The following is a 27,360-nucleotide window of genomic DNA, read 5'->3' as shown; positions in this document are numbered from 1 at the left end:
TGAGCAGTGCTTACCCAGAGCCAAGGGCTTTTCTGCTTCTCACCCCACCCCACCAGCGAGGAGCCTGGGGGGGCACAAGAAGTTGGGAGGGGACACAGCCGGGACAGCTGACCCCCACTGACCCAAGGGATATTCCAGACCATAGGACGTCATGCTCAGCACGTAAAGCTGGGGGAAGAAGGAGGAAGGGGGGCACGTTCGGAGTGATGGCATTTGTCTTCCCAAGTAACCATTCCACGTGACGGAGCCCTGCTTTCCTGGAGATGGCTGAACACCTGCCTGCCCATGGGAAGGGCTGAATGAATTCCTGGTTTTGCTTTGCTTGCGTGTGCGGCTTTTGCTTTGCCTATTAAACTGTCTTTATCTCAACCCACGAGTTTTCTCACTTTTAATCTTCCAGTTCTCTCCCCCATCCCACTGTGAGGGGAATGAGCGAGCAGCCGCGCTGTGCTTGGTTTGCGGCTGGGGTTAAACCACGACAAAAGCATTGGCTGGAATTGGTTCCAGGAGACCTGAAAACAAGGATCTTTCACAAAGTATCTAGGCTTCTGGGAGGGGCTGGAAATCAGGTCCTGTAAAACTTGTATTTTTAGAAAAAAAGTTGAATCAAGTCTGTAGCTTTATCAGTCAACCACCCAGTATACCTGTTGTCCTTGAGAGGTGAAGCAGGAAGAAAGCCTGACGGAAATCATCTTTTTCCCGTTTTCTCATGTGTCTGTCTTTCATTAAAGTATCTACTTACTAGTACTACCCTAATGGTGATAATACGATTGTCCTTAACCACTTCCCAAATTACCTGATGAAGGAAGTAATTAAATAGGGTTACCTAGCTAGTATTAATTAATATCCACCAGCAGTGATCTATAACAGAGCCTGCAGCATGCTGCCCACACAGCTGCGAACAAAGCAGAGGAGAGAAACCACTGTTGGTCACGGGGATTAGACTGAAGAACAGACTCTGTGAGAAGGTCAGACTCACAATCTGAAGTGTGCCAAAGGAAAAAAAGTCCTTGAACTGCACAGGAACAAGCGCTGGGTGAAGCTGAATGAGATTACTGAGGTAGGATGCTTATTCCACCACAAAGAAAAGTGGCAACACCAGCACAAGGAGCAAAAAGGAGATTTTCCAGAGATAAACAGATTAAAAAAATTCATCCGTTGCTTGTGACAATTAGGTCTTCTACTCCAAAAATGTTTAAGAACTGTAAGAAGTGATATTGGGATGAGAAAAGGTTAGGGAAATTTTTAAACTCTCACAGAAATAGCCAATACCAAAATACTGAGATTAAAAGAAAGAACATTTATAAAATCCTACATGAAGGAAACATGAAAAGGTTGCTCAGTTGCAAGATAACTGAGTAATGTAACCTTTCAAAGCCGCAACAAAAAGCGATTAGACCATCCCTTGGATTGAAAATGATTGATTATTACTGCTAATATTGGAATTGAAGCTGACTGTAATGCTTTTTATGTAATTGCTTTACTGAATGCTGCATAGCTTTATTTGGTAATATATTCAGAACATTGCAAGTTTACCATTTCTTTACCTCCTGATACACTAAGACACACAGACATATAGTTACAATATATTTATCCCAGTCATATTGTATTAAATGGCATCTACTAAGGTTAGCTCCTGACCTTTCAGTTAAGGTCGATGGGGAATCTTCTGCCTGCAGAATCATCTAGTAGATTTGAGTACCAGCAACTTTCAATCCTCTGCATCTGTTCACCAGTTTATTCCATAAACTGTATCAAAATACCTTAAATGTGATTTGGGACCCTGTGTGCTGTAATAATTAAATCATTTTGAGAACTTTGAAAGCTGGTTCATCTATTTTAAAAAATCCATCAAGGACAAGTAAATCACAGTGAAGAAGACGAATAAGTAAAACTTTTTTGGTTTTTATATCAGAGTACATTAAAATTTTAAAATATCTCTAAGCAAAGCAGGGATTTTTTTGTTGTTTTTCACCTTTGTTTTCATGCAAAAAAGCAGCCTTCAATATTTAAATGTAACTGCACATAATTACATTTTCTCCCCTGCTTTTCAATTTATTTGATTTGTTATCCCCTGGTGTCACTCCTTTGGAGTGCTCTTTTGGAGACAGTCCTAGCAAAGGTCAGTAGTCAATTAGCCATCAATAAACACCTAACATGAGAGTGAAAATTTTGGGCTGCCTGAGCTCCCATTACTAAACCAAGCAACATGTTTGAAAGCTTGTAACAAAAAGCATGAAGTACTTTAGAGTGCACCAAACATAAATATAATGTTACCTTCAAAGCAGTAAGTATGAAAAATATCAAAAAAAGTGTGTAATACCAAGCTTTATCATCTATTGCACACGTATATTGACTTAACTGAGACACGCTCACTTATCTACAAAGCAAAAATTGGGTTTTAAGTACTGTACTTTGCAAGACCCTTAGGGCACAATAACATTACTGTCATCATTTACTCTGAATTCCCTGTCTCTCATTTGATCCTTCTCCAGCCTTTTCAAAATGTTGCAGCTATGCTTCTATTTCTGCCATTACACCAGTGTCCTTGGCTAGATGGCAACACAGTTATACATGGTCGACATATAAATACATGCAAAAAATAATGCATAAACATACACACACACAGACACTAACACGTAAGTGACGTATTTAACACTCGGACACACACCATAACTTTCATCTCAGTGCTACGCGTACAAGGATATACTTGGGTTGTTCAGGGGTTTTTTGCACACTTTTTCATGTTTGGAAGTAAGGCTTTCTTGGCACTTTGCAGAAGAATGCAGAAGATAAGATAAATGACTGATATTTCCTTAAGAGAAAAGTATGATCAATAATAGTTAAACTTTGGATAAACCCTCATTATCGGATTTCTACAACTTCAAAACGAATACATGTCAGCTACCTGTTAAGCACAGATACAACCTCACACCTTACGAGCTCACCACTGACAGTGAATAAAGCTAAATTTGGGAATACACATCTGCAGAATCACAAATTTTCATGGTAACAATGGTTTAAATCTAGATACAACTATACTTGGGTTATGAAAAATAGATGTACTGAATTAGTTTAACCGAAAATACTGAAAGCTTAGATAAGTTACTTATTCTAGTCATACAGCATACACATTTAACACACAGAGCTGCAAACAATTTATTGAAACTCATTTTTACTTCTGCTTGAATATAGCATCACTTTATTAACACAAGCAAGAATATTAAGGGAACGACAATAAAAACTTTACACGAGTGCTACCTTATGTGCACCACATTTAATAAAAGAACTTCCGAAAAGTTCCTGGTGTTTTATCATTACAGCCTCCTTTTCATCCTTGTCTGTAAAAACTCCAATTCTGTACTCCATCCAGGCAAGCTGTTTCAAAACTATGCACTTAATACACATCAGAATTTATTGAACTTATAGAAATAATTTTTCTATATCCAGTGTCTCCACTGTGAAAATTTTCAATAGCTAGAAGAAAAGTGCTTATTTTGCTTAAAAGCAACCGGGTGACATAAATCAATTTAACTAATGGGTCAAAAGATCTTAAAGATGTCACAAGTGCTGAATTTATTTTTGTCTTCAGCAGCTTCAAACTTGTGAAATTTATGGTTATAAATGTCATACTGTAGAGAAGTAAAACATGCCTCACACATAGGTGGATATTTTAAACTATTGATATTTGAAGGTCTTTAGATCTCAGGGGTGATAAGAATAAACCCCAGAGGACACCAATCAGTGAAAAAGTTCAGATGGTAACACAATAAACACCAGATATCCCCTCGCCCTGTATTTAATCACGTGGCTGGCACTACCAGCCACATTTCATACTTCTGTTGACCTATTCAATGGGTCAATAAAGTCCTAATAAAGACTTACTGAAGTACCTACCTTACACATTTAATTTTTTAAGTATATTGAAAATGTAATACTTTAAATGTCAGGATTTTTCAGCAAGTCATATGGTGTGAACTATTATTGCAAATAAAGCGTAGGAACACTTTTAAAGTTGCTGTCGACTACGCCAGGGAATACAAATCCTTTCATTACCAGTCCATTCTGTGCAGGGTATAAACATAACTCTGAACTTGTTCGCAGTTACTTGGGCTGCGCTGGCAGCATCAGCCCCTTCTCAAAGTCTTCTGCTGAAAGTTTGACAGCACTGCTTTATAAAGAGACACAAAGAGCTTTTAAAACCAGATCCTGTGGAATACAGTGAGGGGAAAAAAAAAAAACCAACATACATCAATGAGTGGGCAAAACCAAGCAGCAAATATATTGGCTTAAGATAAATAACATAGGTTTACTGGTACTTTCCCCTGGAACAGTTGGGTACCAATGCGTGCAAGCTGCAGCGCGGCAGCGACGTGGGCTGTGCGTTCGAGGCGTTGGGCTGGCTCCTCTTTGAACATATGCCCTTTCAAGTGAAATTAATCACTCTCTTTATCACTCCTGCAGCATCTGGAGCCATAATCATTACCCAACTGCTGAGAAAGAAATGAAACCACTAATCGCACGGGGAGTAGGGCTTAGCGTTCAGAGCAGGAAAGTTTTTATTAAGTTCTCATTTGAAAAGTGATTTTTCATGGCTAGCCTACCAGGATATGGCACACAAAAGCTGGGTGTACTGCAGCAACTGTCCACAACTCATCCCCCAGCATATAGAACCAATATTATTTAGAACCGCTATAATGAGGTTTTAACGTGCTTTTCCAAATTTAGCTCTGTAATCCTAAATCACTGTTACACGCAAGTATGACACGGAGATACATTTAACCATGAACTTTAAAAGGTCTCTGGAAGAAGGAACTGCAGAAGTCTATGAAGTGGTAGACACCAGGCAGCGTAATCAACAGTAAGGACTGCCTCTGCATTCACACACCGCGCTCCTACTGATCTCAGCAGGAATTCCCTATGCAAACTGAAGCTCACATATTCAAAACTACTATATTAAGCAGGCATTTCATCATATCTATCCACTAGCTGAGAGTGATTAAAATAAACCATATGCACACTATGTCAATAATCTGGATTACCATGCAATATCCCCTATCCCTTCTAACGTCTCCATTTCGTTTTTCTGGCTTTTACCATTCACATTTTTTGAAAAGAAGACGAAGAAATTCTTTTTTCTTTTTGAAGAGAAGAAAAAATAAGTTGATGACAACAGGACTATTCTCATACATACCAGAGGGAAAAAAAAAAAAAAATCTAGGGAAATATGGGTATCAGTGGGCAGACTACCCAAAACTCATGTCCCTAGAAAGAATGAGCTGCATTATCTGCATACTGAGAACAACAATAGGCATCTTAGCGATTTCTAATACAATTTTGTGTATTTTCACCCATAATAATTGTGCTCTACACAAGAGCTGAATGAGAAAGTGATTACCCCTATATACTGAAATCATTCAATTAAGTGGCAAAGTGAAACTCTTATTCTAACTAACTTAAGAAATAATTATTAAAAAAAACAAACCAACCTGCAGGGTTCTGAACAAGGGCAGCAGAATAATTAAATCTAGTACTCTGCTGAAACAGGCTGAAAATATGATCATCCATTTTTAATGCTCCGCCTATACGTAACAACAGAAATCTTTCCAACAGCTGCATTCAATTAAAAAAATATTAACCCCAAGGAAAAAGTACAAAAACATCCCCATCTGTTTTTCTTGCCACTCACTGTGCTTCTTTTGTGAGTGAAATATGAACAACAATACAATCCAACAAAGTTGAATGAAAAGTACCACAATTCCAATAATAAGCTATCTTTTTTTTTTTTTAAATGAACAATTTAAAAGAAACCACTTTTGCAGATTTTCCCCTGTGACCCGCAGCTCTGTTCCCATAGTAACTATTGAGGAAAGAAAAGGATAAGACGCCTAACTTACACTTTTCCCAATACCAACAAAAACCAGAAAAAAACCACTTTATTCTCAAAAACTACTATTCTCAGGAAGGGAAGAGGGACATTAAAAGATTAGTGTGCATCTCCTGTGTAATCTAGTTTAAACCACCACCTACCGAACATTTGATGTCGGCTAGACAAAGATATTTGTTAAAGCATGTAGTCTTTGTGTAAAAGAACTATTGAAATAGTTTTGCAAGCCCGACAATAACAAAATTACCAGGCACATGCTGTAAAAGCTTACATCTGAACTCAGCAAACACTGCCATCAGCCTACAGCTATGCTGCTGCACAGTACTCATCTCCGCTGAGGAACAAGTACACTGCCTATTATCGTCAACCATATAAAGCATTACTGTTAAAATATATTTCAGTGTCATTTCAGTTCCTCCTTTGCTTGCCTTTTAATTTGACTGATACTCTGTGCTCCCCATATTGGTTGCTGTACTGTGTTTTTCTAGGAAAAAATACAGAAGCCAGCAATTCTTTCTTCAAGCAGTGCTACCAGGAACGTTTCCCTGGTGTCTTCGAGTCCCTACAGGAAACTCGAACTAATAAGAACATACCAAGTTTTACAGACAAGGAAAAATGGCACCAGCTTAAGCATTTCTGCATCTCTGATTACACTTCCCAAACTCCTCGAGGAACAATTCCGCTGTCTCTGACACCGGATGGCATGCTCTGTGCCGACAGGGCAGGTTCTTCAGCCGTGTCCCAAACGCTGAGCTTTTAGCCCTGTGGGTTAAGGATAAATCCAGAAGCTACGGTGGACAGGCCCCAGGTGGGTATGCAAGGGGCTGCTGTGGCACATTTATCCAACACAGCAGCAGACCTCAAGCACCTGGAGGAAAGACCAGGCTGGAAGATGAGCTTCCAGCATAGGAAAGGTTCTTCAGGAGAGAGATGAAGCTCTTCTCACATACGTTTGCCCAGTTCTCTGACAAACTCACCAGTATTTACTGCCTGAGGACACAAGGTCTCCACCACCTTTGAAATGTCTCACCCACCTAAATATTATTTGTATAACCACTGCAAAGGGTTATAAAGTAAGGCAACAGATGCATCTCCACAACTCCAAGCCAAGCTGGATTCAGCTGGTGAGAAAATAAGACCAGATGAGGATACCATACCAGAACTGGAATGATAAGGGTGAGGTGAAGTAGCAGAACCATATGTAATAAAATTAAGAGGTGTGTGGAACAGAAAGGTGAAAATGTGGATAGGAAAGGCAAAGGAATAATGAGGAGAGAAAACCAAATATTTAGCAATCTGAGACAACTGCACTCCTGTCTAAGGAAATATGAGATTAGCTTTGAGGCCACTCTTACATCTTCTCGAATATCAGCGACTGATAGCAGGCAGCACATTAAGTTTTGCTGCTAATGAAATTTTGCAAAACAACTTTCTTTAAAGCTTCAAGTATTATTCGTTTTTTAAAAAACTTTTGCAGAAATAAAAGCATAATTGATATTGTGCCATAAAACATTCTTTGTAAAGAATTATTTTAGACAAATTTGGAACTAAAGTACTGGTTTTTTATATTTAAGTCACTGGTTTTTAATGGCTACTTAATGGAACTATACCAGCAGATTAAAAACAACTAACCTACTTCAAATTAAAACTGTTTATTACAAAATATTCAAAAAGAGCACCACCTATATGATTCTGAGATATTTTAAGCCAGGCACTTCTAATTAAAATGGTAAAATATCAGTGGGTGGAATCTCGTCTGAGATTTGATATAATTCTGAGGAGCAATGCTAAGAAAAGTTTTAATTTGACAAACCAGTTCAAAGAGAATATGTTTACTAACAGGTGTCCAGAATAGCTTGGTATCCTTAATTTGCAAATACATTAGGAGCAACTACCAAAAAAGAGTTACTTAAATTATAGTCTGGCTTAAGTACAAAGGCATAAACTGGTCATTAATAAAGTTAAAGGTAAAAACAAGGCTTACCATTTTAGAACGACTTTTCAATCATCAAGTTTATGGCAACAATCTGACGAGTTTTAGAACGGAACTTAACAGGTTTTTTAAAAATTATTTATTAATTGTTGCTGCTGTCAATATGACAAGATTGCAATCTATAACCCAAGAGAATCACTGCAGTCCTAAACTCTTAGTATAGTGAAGAACCTTAGAATCATTCAAAGTTTGATTAAATCAAGGTTAAATTTCCACTTTAGAGTTTAAATATTTGAAATTCCATCCACCAAGACAACATAAGAATAACCTACAGTTAGAACATTTGCCACAAAATGAGAAGCATGGAAGCATCAGACAGTCAGAAATATCATAAAAACTTCCAGATACCACACAAAGATCACTATAAAGACATTTGCACTTCATTCACGAATTGTTGTCCTATCAAATAACAAAAACACTTAATCTAGTATAGATTATCATTCTTCATCTTGTAGGGCTTTTGGAAAAATATCACTTGTTGCAGAGCTATCTCTGAATCTCTTTTCTGTAGGTTTGAGCTCTACTGTCCTTTGAAGATCTGGACTCCTTTTAACATTTGGTGTATGTAGGTAAAAGTTTGTCTTTTAAGACATAAGGTCAAAGGCACTTCCAAACCAGCACCTGGCCTTCCTGAAATTACGATCTTGAGAAAGGGCATTTTATGGCAGTATTATCTGAGAACAGAGAACAAAAGATCTTTTTCATCTTAGCCATAACTGGCTCACCCACATTCACGAGTTGTTCAAAGGTTCCTCCACGTTAGAACTTGTTCTCTGAAAAGTTCATTTCGTACCCTTTCCCTTATGGATTGTTTCTGAAGAAAGACTAACGATCAAAATCCATTTGCTAACCCTACTTTAAGAAGGACTTTCAAATATGGGTAATAACTCTGAACTAAAGTTTTTTTGTGTTCACCTGGGGCAAGAGAACTTAGGGCTCACCACACCTAGCTCCCAGAAGCCGACAAACACCAGAAGATTAATGGTTTCTTCCTCAGGTAAAAATCTCTCTACTGTGATCAACTGTATTACAAATCCATTTCCCAGTCTGCTGTCTCACTCGCAGTGCTCTTCCATTTGTAACAGGGAGCATGTCCCTGCTGGGCTAAATCGCCATCCCAATTCATTTTTTTGAGAGAATTACAGATGGAGAACTCACTGGGACACCACATCTGGGTTTCTGATAGTCCCCTTTCTCCCTTCCGTAGTAGACATGGTATTATTTCCATGTTAAATAGCATTTTACCACAATTAGAGAGCTATTTTCCTAAAAATTGGAACATTTTCATCCTACAAAAACATGTTTACAATATTCCCTTATTTAAAAAAAAAGCCACATCACTGTTTTAGCTCTGAGAACCACCTTTATGGGGTATGTCCCTTAACCCTTTCATTCTGTGAGTATTTTGGGGGAAATAGCACATGCATGGTTACTGAAGTGTAGTTCATGGAGGAGCTGAAGACACCAGCAGTGATGGTGAGACTGCAACCTGCCCATGCAGCAACTGCAAGTGTCTCTGGGAAGGGCTGATCTTCAGCATTTTTTAATTACCAGCCTCCCTCCTGCAAAACACCCAAAATATTTCCTGTGTTGCACATATTTTAGATTTAATTTAGACTTTAGAACTAAATTTTAGAGTTTCACCAAAAAATAAACCAACAAGACTCATGCTGTGGATTCATGCGTGTATCAGTATTCTATATACAGTTTTAAAAGCTTGAATGGCCATCACTAAAACATAGACATATTTGCGTTACAGAAATTCCAGGCACTTTTAGGACCACTCAAGAGCTGAAGAAAGTCAACATGGTGAAATATGCAAATTGCTAATTGGCTATTGCATTAAACAATATTAATTTACAAGGATTTAGATCCAATTAAGTTTTCTCAAGATTTTATCACTAAAACTGCTTTGTTAGTTAGCAAGTGTCAGAAAATTATTCAGCTACTTGAGGCTGCTGAGTAATTTAATTGATGTAATTATTGCTCTCATGTTTAGGCTGGTGGTCACAAAATAAGTATCTGACAAGAAATGTCTTGAAACCAAAAGATACAGTGTACAGATATTTAGACAATATATCATCTCTAGAAACCAAAAGCTAAAAATAAGCGGTTTTAAGACAGGCCACAAATAAGCAAAATGCACGTGATAGCCCTTTGAATAGCTGAGGGAAGAGTATGTATAATATAATCTACCTCACACTGCCAACTTCTTACATTTTAGAAATATAGAGCCTGGGTTTTTTGTAGATGCAGTGATTTCAATACAACTGCTTTCACCTAGACCAAGACCACCAAGCCCAGCATGAAAATATATGAGTCTTCGTTAGATAAAGCCAAAGATTCAGCTAAAAAAAAGCCTGCTTTATAATCTTCAGTGCTGATATAATGCTTTTTTTTTTTTTTTTAGTTCCCCCATCCAAATTAAGTATGCATCTCTGGACTCCTATGTGCTAGGAAAATTTACTTTAGTACACATAAATTCATTCTCTTAAAAGTCAGAGCTTTCAGTGGCATAATCTTATTTAATTATAAGGCATGACATTTCAATAAGAAGTTGAATTTCTCTAGAGCAGGTAAGTAACTTGCCATGCTTGCAACAGACAATTGAAGATTTAAAAACAAAACAGATCATCTCCTTTCCCGTTAGGGATTGCTCATTTCTCATTAGATTGTTTCATTAAAAAAATGACAACAGCTGCAGGTTTTCTTTCTATCAGAATGGATCTGCTCAGTTCTGACATTAAATGCTACTTCATTTTAGGTTCACTGTGCTGTGCTTTTATTTAACTTTTATTTTCGTGTATTGGGCACAGAAGTCCTCAAACTATGGTTTTGGGTTGTTTTTTTTTTTATTATACAAGCCACAGATCTCATCAGGTCAGGACTTCCATGATCTACATTCCAAAGTTATCTTATGATTAATATCCTGCCCCAACAGGTTACGTTAACCCTTCTACCTCTCCAAACCCACCTGCTCCATTCAAGTTACCAACCCTCTCTTCCCAAAACACTTCCCTGTCATCTTTTGAAAGAAAGATACACCTTTGTGATTAACCGTACCTGAAAAACCATTTCACGCAAAGTAAAAAAATGCATAGAAAAGTAAGCCACATATGCCACCCTGACAGCAGACTGCCATTTACACCTTTTGTAACTAATTTCAAGGTCACTACAATTTTACTTTGATATACATGCTTCCAAAGGCCTCAGAAATTAAATCTGCAACACATGCAGCACAACTACCGAAAGCAAGCCATTAGTTTATTACATATGCCCTGACACTGCAAAATATACCTAGCTCATTTTAACCAAGATTTTTCCCAAATAAGCATCCATTCAGCCTATTGTGAGAAATTTCAGCCCGTTGTGTTATTTCTTAGGATGATTGTAAAAGACCGAGATTCAGGACTTAGAAATGCTGCTGCTTCACTGCTACTGCAGAGAAAGAGGCTTCACAAATAATACTTTGTTTCTAGCAAAACAAAGTGTTTTGGGTGAACATACGTTGTGGTTTATTCATTTCAACCCAGAACTAAACATTTTGGGTTTAGATATAACTTTTACCTAATTTTCAACAAAATACTCCAATGAAAAATGAAAATTTTCTTTAAAAAAATATTTAACTGGAGAGGAAAAAAAAAAATCTTTCCTTTTGCCAAACAGGACAATGAATCTGGCTCAAGCTCACAAGTTATTTTCATTTGGAAAACATTTCACTCAAAGTTGTTTTCTACCTCTCATCACTACATAAGCAGAGAAGGTGCATCAAAATACTGTTAGGATTTAAGGTTTTTAAAATTACTCTTGAGAGCTCAGATAGTTCTAATTCACTGTGGGAGTCACAAGAACTAACAATTTTCTTCTGCACCTGGAAGACAGACCTTTACAACGAGCTCAACAGGGCTTTCAGAGCATGGTACCCCCATTCACACAAATCTGTGCACCACCTTTTCTTAGTTCTAAATACATCTGCCTCAGGTGCCTTTGAAGCATCAATCTCTCTTTATTGTCAGCTGGAATCATCAAGTCAAATTACAATTTTATGACTTCCAATCCACACCTCTAAGGACTGATGGTAGAATACACTTCAGAACTGAAGAGAAGACAGACAGCATTGAAGGGTCTAATTTGTCTCAAGAAAACAACTCTACCTTTCAAAGCTTGTTCAAAAATCACATAAATAACAGTGAATTAGAGAAAGACAGTTTATGCTGTTGTTTATTTCCTCTTCATTTTACATGCAAGACATTGTAAAAAAAAGTTCTTTAGAAATATAGTATTAGATTGTATTTAACCAGCACTTTACCAGCACTCAGCCTCCCATCCCAGGGGCCAGGGTGAGAAGCTTGCATTGATCCTACCAGAACAACAGGAGACCTCCCAGAGTAATTGTTTCATTATTCAGCTAATTCAGTCTCTTACCTTCTACAGAACTACAGTTAAAAAACAAATAACCAAAACAGCAAAGAACCTCTCCAAAAAAAGGAGGGAAATTATTTTTCCATCAAATTTAACCGCCCTGTTGCTCAGTCGTAAAAAGCCAAACCTCAAAGGGATCCTGGGCAATGAAACCTCTGGTTCAGTTGCATATTTTTGATGAAGTACTTTGAGTAAACATTTCCCAAATTTTCCAATATTTCCATTTCATTGAACATTCTTTGTTGTTGTGTTGTGCTACAAAATAAGCATCCAATGTGTCATGCTTAGTTTTATCTGTACCACGCCACCTCCTATGTACCTCCTCCCTGTCACTAGGAATCACAGTGCTATCAATGTGTCTTCACAAAAGTTTCCAAACATTGTGCGTGCCCGATTTTGAACATTCAAACACTGCATGTGTCCAATCTGACTGATGGACAGAAATAATTCACTAAATGTACCAATGAAATTATAAATAGATCAACCAAGAGGATGGACTTCTGGCTCAGTTAATCCAGAAAGATGCTGGTGTGCCCTTTTCATTCAAACATGCAAAGAAAATTATTAAAATATTTCAAAGGAAGCAACATTAGGATGATGATATCAGGATGCAGTAAAAGTTTTACTCTTGGATTAAAAGCATTAAGGAGTCCAGAATTATACTCTAGAGTCACTCTGGTGCATAACTGCAACAGACATAAAGATTACTAATTTAAAATAGAGATTAAACCCCTCTATTCTTCAGTTACCAAAAAAAAAAAAAAAAAAAAATCAGAACAGAAGACACTATCAGGCTTTTTCAATTTATTAGTGAGCTAAAGCAGAATGGAGCAAGGGCAATCACTCCATCCTCAAATACAGGGATTATCTAGTAGATAAACCAACATATCTTTTTCCTACCTGTTTTCCAGACAAACTGATGACCTCTCCTGGCTTCCAGATCAGCTGTTTGTAACATTAAGAAAACAAACAAAAGGAAGGACTTCCCCAGGCTCTGCCATGCCCAGTGAGGAGAAACCCAGTTCTGTTGTAGAAGCATAATTCAGATAATTCAGTATCTTGTCTTCTTTGGTCCTAGAATTAAAAGAAAAAGAAAAAGCTTGCTAAAAGACTTAAAACACCAAGGCAACAGGCTCAGCCTAAGGGTAACCTGGCAGTCACTGTGCATTTCATAGTCCCTGTGTGCTGGATTCCTTGAGGACAAGTCTGTTATAGAGGCTTCACTTGAAGAGAAAGAGAGGGGGGAAAAAGGGCAGGGGGGAGAGAGAGGAGAGAGCCAGCTCCCGAAGGACCTGCAGCCCCATCCTACAAAGCCAGCCATCGTAAATGCTTTTAGCAGGTTCTTAAGAAGAAATCTACCAGTGCAAATAAATGGCAAGGAATCTGATAACAGTCTGTGATGTGTCCCTTCTTTTCTCTATTTAATTTCTCTTCAGCATGAATATTATCATGCTATAGGCAGACTAAGCCAAAGCTGAGAATGGATTCCAGATGCAAAATTCAGCTCTGAATGCAGACCCCATGCCCAACATTGTAAGATCCCTGACAACTGGAATACCAAACCTGGAATTGTTTTAGCTCCATACCATGTGTGAACGTGGGATACGCAAAAACAACATGAGAAATGCAGGAGGAAAAGCAGGGAAGCAGGAGTTGCTTATCAGTACACGATGAACGAGCCTAAAAGGGCAAACTAGACATTACTCGCGCATTTCTCTGGAATCTGGGATTCGCGTTTAAGTCCCTGATCTTTGAGCTCAACCAGCAACCGGTTACTCCAGAGAGGTCTCTCCGACTAAGATATTTCAATTAAGCTCTCCAACACTTCAGGCGAATACCAGAGCCACGTTGTGATCGAGATAGGAATGTATCAAGTCCTGTTGCTGGAGCAGTATTACACCATACAACTCATTAAAATAATCACTGTGCAGCACCAGAAGCAAAGAGGAATGTCTCTCTGGGCCTCCCATACGAAGCAGGAGCCCAACTCCTAAATGCCTGCTCCAGCGAACATCCACATTGCTTATATACCATGGAAAAGCTTCCAAAACAACAGAGATTAAGGCAGGCATACAACATAATAAAATCTTAAACATTCTGATTCAGCCCAGTAATTCAAGTCTCTGTTTCTCCCATCCCAGAAGATGACCAACCAGCCACTTACTTAGGTAGACTTTACATGAGTTTCAAGTTATTTTGGATTCATCCACATTCAAGTGGGAACAGATTTGAAATCTCAAAAAACGTTCATGGTATGTGCCACATCAAACGAGACAGTTTCTGATGTAATTTTACATATTAATTTTTTCTTATGTAGTAACTTTTGTATTTATACCATGTTTAAATTCTCAACGTAGTTCTACTTATTAGTGACTAATCCTACTTTTATAGGTAAAAAAATGTCACATCCGTATTAGCGTAAGGACAGCGATAACACCTGTCTTCCAGATTTGTCTTCATTGGCATAATCTTGGTGATTTTCATTAAAATTATCAGTTATTAGAAGTTTAGTCCAGAAAATTCCATTACATTCCTAACCTTATGAAAAGCAACATTGTCAGAATACATAATACACAGCATCATTCTTGATAAGAAACTGGAGATAAACCTGAAAATAGTACATATTGAATATACAGTAAAACTTTTAATTTCAAGCTGTATTTAAATTACTTTGAAACAGTTTCTATCATGATAAATTCATGCAATTATATTTAATCAGATATTGACTAACTACGGTGGAAGATACAATGTTATATCTGTTATCCGGTTTAGTTCATTCTTGTGTTTCAGGTAAGACCTGAAAAACCATCAAGCTGACCAAATACAGTAATGCGGGCAAGGGACCAGATTTATTGCTTTGGTCAGGTCTTCTGGGTTAATTTAGTTCAAAATTCACATTTAATTCAGAATGCAACCTGCTGAGTCCCAACACATCGACAATGTAACGCAGACCACAAGTGGCCTCATAGGAAGCACAAGTGAAGCTCAGAAATCTTGAGCATCCTTCAGAAATGCAATGCAGCAGGGAAGTCCTCGGGGTGGGGGGAAGAAGGGCCCTCAAACATCCTGCAGTGAAGGTTTTTTTGCCCATCTAGATGGCTGCTCACCTCACACAGAAGAGCTGAGGAGAAGCGACTCGCCCAGTGTCTTCAGCATTGCAGTTACCATCTGTGACGGTCAGAAAACAGAGTCACTGACTTTCTGTCAAGGGAAAGAGAAAGAATTAGTGACACTGGCTCCAACACTGTTCACACCCAAAAATGCAAAACAAGGAAGGAAATTATTCAGATGCTCAGATTTAAGTACTGGAGGGAAGCCAGCATGCCCAGCCCTGCACAGACAGCGCTGAGCTGAATTGCAGGACAGCTCTCCAGGTCCAGAAGAATGCCATAAAAACAACATGACTTAAAACAGGTGGGGGCATGAAATGGCCAAATCCAAGGAAACCTCAGATAAGAGCTGATAAAAACACCAAGATTTTTTAATGAAGCACCAGTAGCACTCATCAGCTGCTTTCTCAACACACTGCCTTCATCTCAGCATTCAAAGGGTCAGTAAACAGCAGTAAATCCCTGGGAGTAGCAGCCTCCTGCCCAAAACAAGGGGTTTCACATATGTTCATTCTTTGGGCAGGACTACAAAGATAACTGGCTGCTGCTCCCCATGGAGCAAGAACAGAGATTACATTAAGTCAGAAAAAATAGAAATAAATTAGACACCATGAGACTGATTCTAATCTCACCCACCCCAGCAGAGCTCAATAGAGTCCACTGATTTACACCACAGCAAAGCACAATAAAAATTTGTCTGTATATCTAGGTTTGTATAACACAATTTGGAACAGTAGCTGTTCTGTCCTGATACGATAAAAAATTATTGCACAGGCAACATATGCTATCTACAGAAACATGAATAAATTACATTATGAAGGCCACCAACACTTCACATCAAATTTAGTTGCAGTATATCTCAGCTCCCAAATGTGTCAGTGTGGCTAGCTGTAAATTGGCAAATACAGAGAAAAATGGAGGGGAAAAAAATGAAATTTACATTTTAAAAATTGACTTCACCAAGACGAGTCATGATTAAATTCATGCGATGGCTTAAATATGTTCAAGATATGTGTTTTACTCTGAAAAATATCTTGCTTTTCCAAAACTGATTATCTGCGTTTATTCAATATCCTTTATAATACAGGCCTAGCCAATGAATAGTCTGCACTAATGGATTCTCATGAAATTAAATAACGAGGTGTTGTTTTTGTATATTTGAAGGATTAGTCACAAGCATCCTTTTAATTTTGTTTGGTTTGTATGGAATCTTGTTCAGAAAAACAAGGATATCATATATTAGCTGTAATGGCTGGGAATACATAGGCACTCTTGAAAAAGCCACTTGCAAGTTTTCTAATGATCTTAACAATGCATTTACATTATCTAATCCACTGCTAATTCTCTTAATGACAGGATTGAATAAAACTAGTTTTAAATAACAGAATTCCATCTAGAAACCTACATTTCTACTGAAAACAAGGCATTCAAGTATAGTGTCAAAATGGTATAAATAAATAAATACACATACAGCTGACAAATAAATATCTTATTTCTGAAGTGTTCAAAATTTAATTTCAACATCAATGAGATATCCAGCAGCCAAATCCAGGTCTAATCTTTGCTTAGCCAGGGAAAGGAAAAAGCCTCTGGGAAACTTGTCCCATTTTCCAGACACTGCTCGGATAACCACAAGCTGCAGATGTGCACTCCGAGGCAGATGTTTCCAAGTGACAAGCACTGTGCTAGTCCAAGGCACATCAGAGTCCTCAAAAGCATCCAACACTGAAAGACAAAAGATTGATGGTCCAATTTTTACTCCCCACTCTACATGTATTGCACTGGTAGAGAAGGGACCAGTTGCTCTTTCTGCAAGTTTCCATGGGACAACAGGTTTCTTCAGTCGTTCTGCACCATTTCTGTGGTTTAGGTTTAAGTTCAGTCTGGCTCTGCTCCAACATAGAATTATACAGTATTTATTACAGAACTTAGAAAAAAGATCAACTTAAACTGATCTAAACCTGAGACATGATTTCAACCTTGTCATACATCAATTAAATTCCCCCTGAGTTCACAGGGAGTTGTGACCTTCCCTGTCACAGGTAAATCTGACCTACTTTTTTGTGTGAGAAGGGAATGCTGACAAGGACACCTGGGTAGCACCCTCCATTTAAAATGCATGATGCAATTAGAATAATCCCAAACACTTTAAATAGCAACAAAAAAAAAAGCAATTGCAGATCACATGCGTGGCCATAAATCGTTTGGCAGGTGTCTAGCACAAAGATAAGCATCATTAATCATGAATAAATTTTCTTAACACAAACGTAAGCAGTAATTATGCAACTGTTTGCCTACTACACACTGCACAAACCCACTGCTTGTGATATTCCAAGATAATCTGGATGCTTATAGCATACTCTTTATCTTCACCAGTAAAATCTGCCTTGCCTTCTCAGAAAGCTGCTATCAAAAAAGCTAATTCTATTCTGTCCTAAAGCAGCAGAGTGCCTGGCCTGTAACAGCAAAGGCTGATCACCACAGACATGTGCTGCAGACCACCCCTGGGGGAGATATTTCAGAAAAAACACTAATGCTAGCGCTACAGGTAGCGAGTTTAATAAAATGAAAGTGTTTGCACGGTCACATACATCAAACTAGGAACAGACCTTCAGATATAAGTGCCCATGACACAGGTTTATGTGCATACTGCCCAATTTTTTATTTAATGATGAACGTAGTTACACTAAATTGCCTTTACTTTCATATGGAAAACAAACACCATACATTCTTCCACTTAGACATTTGGAGAGAGACAGTCTTCTGTTTAAAGTAGGGGCACCATAAATTCATTCTACTTCCAACTGTGTCAGAGACCAGACCTCCTATGCAAAAAGTCACTTAAGGTCACGCTCCAATACTAATACTTGATTCTGCAAGCACTCCCCTTGATTTCAGCGGAGTTACTTTGCATATATGAGAACAGTAGCTTGATTTTCTATACCTCTACTTCTTCATCTCCAAACATTAATTGAGAATATTTACTCTTTTTCCAGGAGCATTTTAGAAAATCCTGGATAAAAACACACAGTATGAATGAGCTACATTTATACATCAGGTCGACAATTGCCTGACACTATTTTTGTCCTAAGTGGTCACTCACCAGGAATCAAAACATTAAGCTCCACAATTCTTTGGTAATTTGCTACAATAACTGTAAGGATAAATAATGCCTGAAAGAACATCTGGTGTTAACACATCTGCATATGGAAGATAACTCCAAACAACCAGCAGACAGTCTAAACCAGCCTGCTTTGGGCTGGGAGTAAGCCTGCATGACCTCCAGATCGACAAAGCTGAACATAAATTCACCTTGGTCCATTTTCAGTGTACAAACCTTAAACAACCTTCCTCAGCACTGAGTTGCCGGAAAGCTCAGTAGTTAGTCACCATCTTTACCAGTTATATTTGAAAGTTCAGGTATTTTGGTGATGTCTATAGTCAAATAATAAGAATCTGTTAATTATTTCATCTTTTTTCTTCTATTCAATCATATCTGCTTCACATCCCAAAGCTATGGAAGATTCTGGTGATTAAAAGCAAGAATATGAAATCATTGTACTGCCAATGAATTGCCTCTTAACTTACATCAATTTGTTTGGGGTAAAAACCATGAATCCTAAGTTTTCCTGCTTCAGTTTTCATGCATCTTAAAAACATAACAAAAGCAGTTTTGAATTTAGAAGTTTATAATTAAAGTTAGCTAAGTGGATTATAATGAAAGATGTTCCAGCAAGGGAACTCAAACTGATGCATTATGACTACATTAAAGAAAACACCAGAGAATAGACTTTCCATCAGTAGAACGACTTTAATTAAAACAGTGATAGAGCAGAACTGTTCTGTGAAACGATGCTGCTGTTACATCTCCTTCACTCTAAGTACTTCCAATGGACTCTATGGGAACCCACTTGACTTGCAGTAATAAAATGTATATGTGATTTCAGACTTTTCTGAGGAACCCAGTTCAGAAGATCAGTTAAATGTAGTTGAAGCAAAACTCGGTTCATTTGTACACAAACATGTATGGCTTACACTGCCAGCAGAGCAGGGAGATTTCAAAGTCAAGGATTCAAGAGTTTGTGAACAGCACCATCCTGATACTCCTCAGCTGCACGATCACACAGCCACCTACAGCCTCTGTGCCCATTGAGAGCAGAATGAACGATGCTCACAATCAAGCAGCACTCTGACATTTCCTTCTACAAAAATCATTCAGTGTGACCCAGTATGCAAGTGCCGTAGTGTTGGACTTCTCAATGGTATTTAACAGCCATGGACCTTTTGGTGCTTTTGGTGTTGTATCTTATCACTCAAAGTAGGCTAATTTACCTTCACAAATGTTGTTCAAGCTATTATCATACTCCTCGCAGCAGGAACAAGTACAGAGCAATTAAGATCAAAATGCTCAAGACTGTCAATAGGTTTCTCTTGTGAACTCAGGCATTGATTTTTTTCTGAGCAGCAGAACATGGAAAGTGTCCAATAACTTTTAAGTAACCTTTTCACACTGCTTGTGCACTTTCATATATTTAACTAAATACAAGAAAGGTTGTAGCAGCTCAAACCAAACATCTGCAAAGTCCCAGATCCTGCCTCCGACAGGAGAACGATGCCAAATGCCCAGAGTGCAGTATAAGAACAAAGCATGTATAAATAATACTTCTCCCTATACCTTCCCAGCCTCCAAAAAATTGTGGCTTCCACGCCTCCTGAGTCAGAAGATCTTTGTATCTGACAGCACTCTTATAAACTTATGGTGTCACATCCTGAACCTATCTAAGTTTGGGTTTTGGTTTGGTTTTTTTATATAGGTTATGTATATAGCCTACATACGCCTAAACCTGGAGTCCTCCTCATGGCAGGCTTGTAAACCAGCACAGCAGAACACAGCCCAGAATAAGCTCAGTGATGTCTTCATGCTATAGCACATCCTTTCTGTAACAACAAAACTTTACAGCTTTGAGGGAAAAAAAGTTCCTTTTTGTTTATTTCTCAATGGATAGAGAAAAGTTTGAGTCTATTATCAATATACTGTTCTGCTGTAGCTTATCATTGGCACTGGAAGAACTAAAGGTCCTTTCAAATTCAGCTATATTTAAGAATTGCTGTCACAGTTGCATAGATCCTGGATTACTGTTAAATTGCAATTAAGCAGACAAAGAGAAAGGGAGCTGGCACCACTTCCAATGCCATTTCAGTAAATGCTATTGCAAGTCGTTGTTCAAAGAGGATTACTCTCACTTCACTGGCAAAACACTGCATATAACGCACATTCAGCAGTATAATACCATTTGAAAACTAGTATTTGAAATTATTTTCCTTTAAGAGGCAAACCTGGAAATCAGACTCAGTAGAGAGCAAACTCCCTACTGTAGCAGCATGACCATTCACACTGAAAACAACAGAAAGCTTCAAAGTCACCAATTACAGGGCAGCAAAGTTTAAAAAAAAAAAAAAAAAAAAAAAAAAAGAAAAACACCTCATAACCTCTGCTGCAGGAACAACAGCAGATTTTCCTAGCATTCCCATTAAAGTGCTTTCAGTTCACAGAAATTAAATTGCTTTACTGCAGTGATTTTCTTCTGCATTCCGATATTACTTTATATTATTTGACATTAATACAGCATTGCAGGCTGTAGGTCAGGGGTTTTTTTCTCCTCACGGGAACATGGCCACCACGCAGAGTTTATCAATCTTAAACACAAGGTCAAAATAATACGATCAAGTACCACCAAGCATATGAGCTCAACAAAGACTTAGGCTCTGCTTAGCAGGGGAAGGACCATCTGCTTCCGTGCCACAGGACTGGCATATCTGAAGCTTATCTCCAGTTCAAATTGTTATATTCTACCCTTGTATGGAACAACCAGAGCAACCAAGGAAGGGCATGCACACACCCAAGCATCTGAACAAACAAATTAACTACAGATAGGCAGGAAAATGTTACAGTTTTAACTTGTTATTCAGTTCTAGGGAGAGTATATGGGGTTCAGTTTTGAACCTCTAAATATTGGTGACTGTGGCTAAAATAACACTGCTCCTGTACACAGAAATATGCAGAGGCCAACTTCAATACTTCTTCAGTGTATAAAGTTTTTCTTCTGCTGTAACACTTACATTAAGAATAATTTCTTTTCCACAATATTCGTACCTCTATTTGTATGTAGTCATTACTACTTTGCCATTTGCACTACCTAGCTCTAGCCTATACCCAAATGAGCTAATATGGAGAGGCACACACACATCCACAAGATAAATTCCATTTCAAAAAACTCATTTCCAAAGTGCTGAAATAAACATTTATTCCAATGCATCCTCTGTCATCAGCTGTTTATTTCAGTGCACCAAAGTACAAACTTGCAGGAAAGGAGAAAATATGGAGCACAATGCAATGCAAACACTATACCACTCCAGAAACATGCAGGCTCTACAGAGGAGCACAGTTAATCAGACACTGACACTGTAGTTCTTAATTTTCTATCAAACATCACCAGTGAAGTCTTGTGATGAAGTCTCCTACAACCAAGGCTTCATCACTTCTACAGAATAAAAACCTGCATAAATCAGGTCCCACATAAGAATACATACTTGAAATAATTATAGCTAGAGCTGTCAAAATAAATTAATGAATTTTGTGATGCCTTACTATTGATTCATTCATTTTCTTTCCATGCACTTTGCAACAGATGTCCCAGTCATTGGTGCCAACTGGCCCAGGCAGACAGTGTAATAAAAGGGTTAAGAAAAAAATGATAGTGCTTTAAAAAAAAAAAAAGACACAGTGAAGGCTGAACACACATGGAAAAAAAGAGTGACACTGGGATAAAGATAAAGAAAATGCACAGATGCCAGCGTGCACACGCTGCGCTCTGAATCCAGCTTTTGCTAACTGCCATACAGACTTACTCCAACACACCAAGAGTAACACAGTGTAATAATACACAGCTTGTACTGAAAAGAAGCATTTGTTTTTTAGGTGGAATTTATTTTCAGAAATGCACAAGCTACTGCTTATACCAAACTTCCTCACAGCACCATGCGAGGGTCTTCAGGGAAGGCTTCACAGACCTCATTTCCCCCCTGCAGCGGTAGTACCTGGCAAAAACGTGCCTCCACAGAAGATGCACGCAGCAGCCAAGAGCTCATATCATCACATCACATCGCCTCCTCTGGAGTGAAAGAAACACTAGGCACGTGCTCTGGCTCAGAACCTGGCATTAGGATGCATGCCTGAAACTCAGGCATTCCCAGGCACTTTACAAGAGCTGCAGAACTAGGCGTAGGAATATGTTTTTCATAGCATAAACCATTAATAACATCTGCACATTTATTTACAAGTGGACTTGCTTTCACCCCAAGATTAACTATGCACGACAACAACAAAAACACCAAATTGCCATAAGGGCAGTTAGAAAGAATGATACTACCCTTTAAAGCAGTTGGAGCAACCAGTTGAGTGAAGCTATATATATATTTAAAAATTTTGTCATTGTTACCTTTTTCATTCCCATTTCTTTTCCCCTGTAGCTGGTTATAGTCACTCACTGTATTTTATCACATTGGAAAGTCTAATCTCTTTAGGGTGAAAAATACATTTGCCCTGAACACAATATAATACGATTCACACAGGGGTCCCTGACACTATTGCAGTATTGATACGGAAAAATAATCATAATGATATCAACCGATAAAAGCCCTCAGTGTAATATTATTTAAGCAAGGTCAATTGCCCATGCAGGTTGTTCTTACCAGAGTTCACGTTACATCACTGGTCCCATCATCCTGACCTTCCCTGCTGTCATCCCCATTACAGTTCAATTAACAGAGGAGTCCTGCAGTGGCTTGATGAGCATCTGCTGCCTCTACCCGGCAGTAATTCAATAAGGATACGCCATAGGAAGAGATAATGAGAAGTCAGCCCAGTTGTTCTATCTCCCCCCAGGAGAGGAGATGAGTTTTGTTTATGGGAAAGAGCGTGACCTATGAAAATTATCAGTTAATTTCATATTTCAGTGCTTCAACGTGCTACTAGTAACTTCAAGTGTTCTCTGGTTTCTCTGATGGTGCAGCCCACAAGGATCCAGAATCGGTTTTTCTGGTGGGTCCCTGATTAACAACCCTTCCCACACTGAAAGGATACATCTTCCTCAAAGCATTTTCTCTTTGCCAGTTCTACCAAAGGAACAGTTTCTACTCATGCATTCAGCAGTGGTAGGTCTGAATTAAAAAATTAAACACCTGAGCATAGAAAATGGGCCAAAACTACTACCAAAGTAATTCAGAGAGAATGAAATTCACACCCACATCAAACCTGGGTGAAACACTTTCACAAAACCATAATCTCCTAGGTTCTGTTACGCTGCAGATAGTATCAGCCTGGGTTTTCTCTCCCTGCCCCACAGAACCCAGTTATCAATATTATCAAAATTATCCATGTAAAGTGAAGTGACCACCTCTTCCTCACCGGTGCCCAAATTCTGGTGCTTCCTGCATTTCCTTCTGTGCCTTTCCTGCAGAGTCCCCCCCTCCCTTAACTCCCACCTACCCTCTCTAACTCTCCTGTTGCTCTAGGAACAACTATTCCATCACTAAAAACCCAGAGCAACCTACAGTCCCTTCATCTCCTACTCCACCACAACTTGTCGCAGTGACTATTTGAGGGACGTGGCTCTGTATTGTCTCCTGTAGAGCTATGGATCAAACAGTGCTGGAAATGTTGAACTTCTCTGCCTCCACTCTTGAGATTTCAAATTTCTTCTACTACTTCCCACATTTCTCCTCTTCTGAGTACTGAGGACAACTACATGCTTCTTTCTACACAGCTTCCATTGATGTTCAAACTTTGAACAGCTCCTCTGTCACCCAGTTTCCTTTGGCTTACTCCTCCTAAACCCCACGTTTATTCTCACCGACCACAGCTTGCCTTGTGATTGTAGTGTCCTCATCGGTTTTGCAGCATTATTTCAACAATCTTATTCACTGAAACAGGCATTTTCAAGTTGATTTCAAAAACAATTTTCTATTTTATGTCTCCTTAGTATCATTAAGGTACAGATTTACTGAAGAAGAGGATGGGCAAGAGAGGAGAAAAAAAGAAGATACATTTCCTCCCCAAACTCTGGTTCTGTAACGTGGTCAGTGAACCACAGTGAATTTACGTGGCTGCACAGTCCCATACCTCCACATACACAACTTAGTTTCTCTCAAGATCAGCTTCATTTGAGACACATCCTTTCCCATCACACAATTATTTGCACTGCACTGAGGACTGCTCACCTGCTCTGACCACTCTTGTCTATGACTACAGTCATCAGTTCTGCTCATTCTTCATTCATAGGCCAATCCAGGTTGGCAGGTCCCTACCTCAGGAGGTCTCTAGTCCAGCCTTCTCCTCAAAGTAGGATCAGACAGCTACGAATCACGTATGATATTCTACATTGTCTCCAACATTTTTATTTTGCTTCTACTTCCCACCAGAAAACTTAGTCTACCAAGCTCACGCCAACTGACATCAGATCTCAAGTTGTGGTTCACCTCTTGCAAGTCCTACAACCAGGCAGCTTTTCCCCCATTTCAGTATAATTCTCTTCTCTTTACTCAGTTCTGCCATCTCTTTCTGCTCTTCCGTTTAATCACCTGCTGCACATCTACTCCTGGCTACCTTTTCCTTAATCCTCAAACCCTTTCCACCCTCTGCCTCTAATTCTTTCCCATAATAAACTAGCTGATTTCTCCCAAAAGATAACAGATATAATTTTATTACATTTACCACCTTTTCTCAGCTTGGTTTCTTACCCCTTTTCTCACACAATATTTTGTTCCTTCTCCTAAGTAGCCCTTTGTTCCCTTGCATCTCCTCTCTCCTGTTTTCTGATTCCCTTGCGTCATTTTCATGCCTCCCACACTTTCTCCTCTATTGTTTTCTGGTTTGTTTTTTTTTTTCCTCTGGAAAAGCTTAGAGAGGAAACACTACAGACTTGCTACATTATATCCAAAATAGGACACTATAACAATTTTAGAGTTGCATATAATAAGCATTTAAGAAATGCTAGAATTAAAGTCGCCTTGCAGGAATGTATTAAGATAGTCAGGTTTCATAATTACATGTATTTTTATCATATTACTAAAGACTATATTAAAAAGCAATTTAAATCTATCTTTGACTGCTTTTATCTGTTCATCACACTTGCTTTCAACCCTCTCTTAAAGCCTTACTCATACTCCTTTCCGAAACAACCAGAAAGTACCTGTAAATATCCAACAACTGCAACTACAGGAAATGTTATTTACTTCACTCTTAATAGCTATGTGTACCATTAAAAAAAACCCCAGATTTGTATTTATCTATATGAGGTTAAATAACTTAAAATTTGGTAAACACACTATGGACTAGTTTCCATCTGGTTAAAGATGGAAGATAGACAGATAGACAGATAGAAAGATAGACAGATCCTGTACAACAAATGCTACCAAATCAGTTAATGATGTTCACTGGCTACTTATGTTTTAATTTGATTAAAAGTATTATTTTATTATTATTGCTTTTATTATTAATAGCAAAGTAAACATATATAGTTTAGTCATACTAGGCACAACTGTAAGCTGCAAGCAAGGAATATAAAAAACTCTTTCAGGGGAAGGACCGAGAACAACTCGCACGGTGCCAAGATGGGGCCAACAGGAGTATTTTAAGAACATAATAGTCAACAGGAGACTGCCCAAAGTTCTCAATTCCAATTGCCCGTACTGGACTTGCATTTTGTCCACTGGAGTTTGTGACGGCTACAGTATGCTAGAACATCATCTTTTTAAAAAGACATAGAAAAACACATTTTTCATACCAATCAAGGTAAACTCGTCAGACTTTTGCAGGTTAATATAAATTACTGCCCACTTTTTCCCCCTCCACCTACTTCACTTTTCCACATTAGGTGAATTAATAAGTCGACTAATGCATAAAAGCTTTTGTAATAGCATACACAGATAGATGTTTACCAGACTTTAGCCTTCATTTTCCGCGTGTTTCAGAATTTAAATAAAAATTGAGTCAACCTTCAGGACAAACCGGTGCTGGCAGAAGTCCTCTTTGTAGATTTACACTTAGAGAGATTAACAGCTTCTGCAGTGAAATGGCTGTACTTTAAACTAAATAAAAATCTCCGTTGATAGCTTCCCAAGTCTCATACATTCTTGCTCACTGAAAGTATTTGAGACTGCTACTATAAACACTTTCAATATTAACATCTGCATCCATTCCCAGGCTGGTATTCCACATTATCTGAATTATTTTACCCTACTGTAGCATTTTCTTCCTTCAGAAAGATGGGAATTTGAACTAAATACAGGACTTGATAGTAGCAGTAACCCAATATATCTGATTACACAAACAAATCTAAAATAAAATTATAATTTAAATGGCAGAAGTAAACATATTGCAAGCCCTGGGCATTACTTTAAAAATTGGTCTACCAGACAATATTTGGCAGAGGCAGCACAAGAGCTGGGTCATAATTTTGCGTATATTATTTTTTTTCCTTATGTGGTAAAACTAGCGAGAAATGGGGTTACTACTAGAGTTAGAACTCCATTTACTATGTAATTTTTCTTCAGTACATGAGTCTTTTTTTAAAGGACAGCAATTGCTTTGAGTTATACAAAAAGATTGGTCTGTAGAAAGTGGAAAATGTCTCCTGTCCTACTTTCAAGATTGGGATTTTGTCATGCCAGCAATTGTTTTGTAGGATCATTCCATCTCTAAGATAAAGGAAAAAAAACCCCAGAATTTCTTGTCCTGTGGAAAGAGTTTCCCCTGACTTACAGGAAAATGCACATTTGCAAATATAAATATGCTTAAAATCATGGGCTCTAATTTTCCTCTACTTGTTACTTTTCCTGCTAGACAAAATTAGCAGTGATTTGGACTCAGTGTCAATGAATGCTGAAAG

The 27,360-nt window shown here is 38.3% G+C and overlaps 1 protein-coding gene across 2 annotated transcripts in view; it reads right to left on the bottom strand.

Annotated features, from left to right (window-relative positions):
- THSD7B (thrombospondin type 1 domain containing 7B) overlaps positions 1–27,360 on the bottom strand; it is a 338,963-nt gene that overhangs the window by 263,318 nt on the left and 48,285 nt on the right. For both annotated transcript variants that reach the window (XM_052793131.1, XM_052793132.1), the window contains exons 2-3: positions 15,410–15,503; positions 13,203–13,376 (exon numbers count right to left, since the gene is read on the bottom strand). In XM_052793131.1, the coding sequence (XP_052649091.1) occupies positions 13,203–13,341 (139 nt within the window). In that variant the 5' untranslated portion in view covers positions 13,342–13,376; positions 15,410–15,503. The remainder of the gene's footprint in view (positions 1–13,202; positions 13,377–15,409; positions 15,504–27,360) is intronic.

The sequence above is a fragment of the Harpia harpyja genome, chromosome 7 (genome assembly GCF_026419915.1).
Source record: "Harpia harpyja isolate bHarHar1 chromosome 7, bHarHar1 primary haplotype, whole genome shotgun sequence".
NCBI classification, from domain to species: domain Eukaryota; kingdom Metazoa; phylum Chordata; class Aves; order Accipitriformes; family Accipitridae; genus Harpia; species Harpia harpyja.
This window is presented reverse-complemented; position numbering and strand designations above follow the sequence as displayed.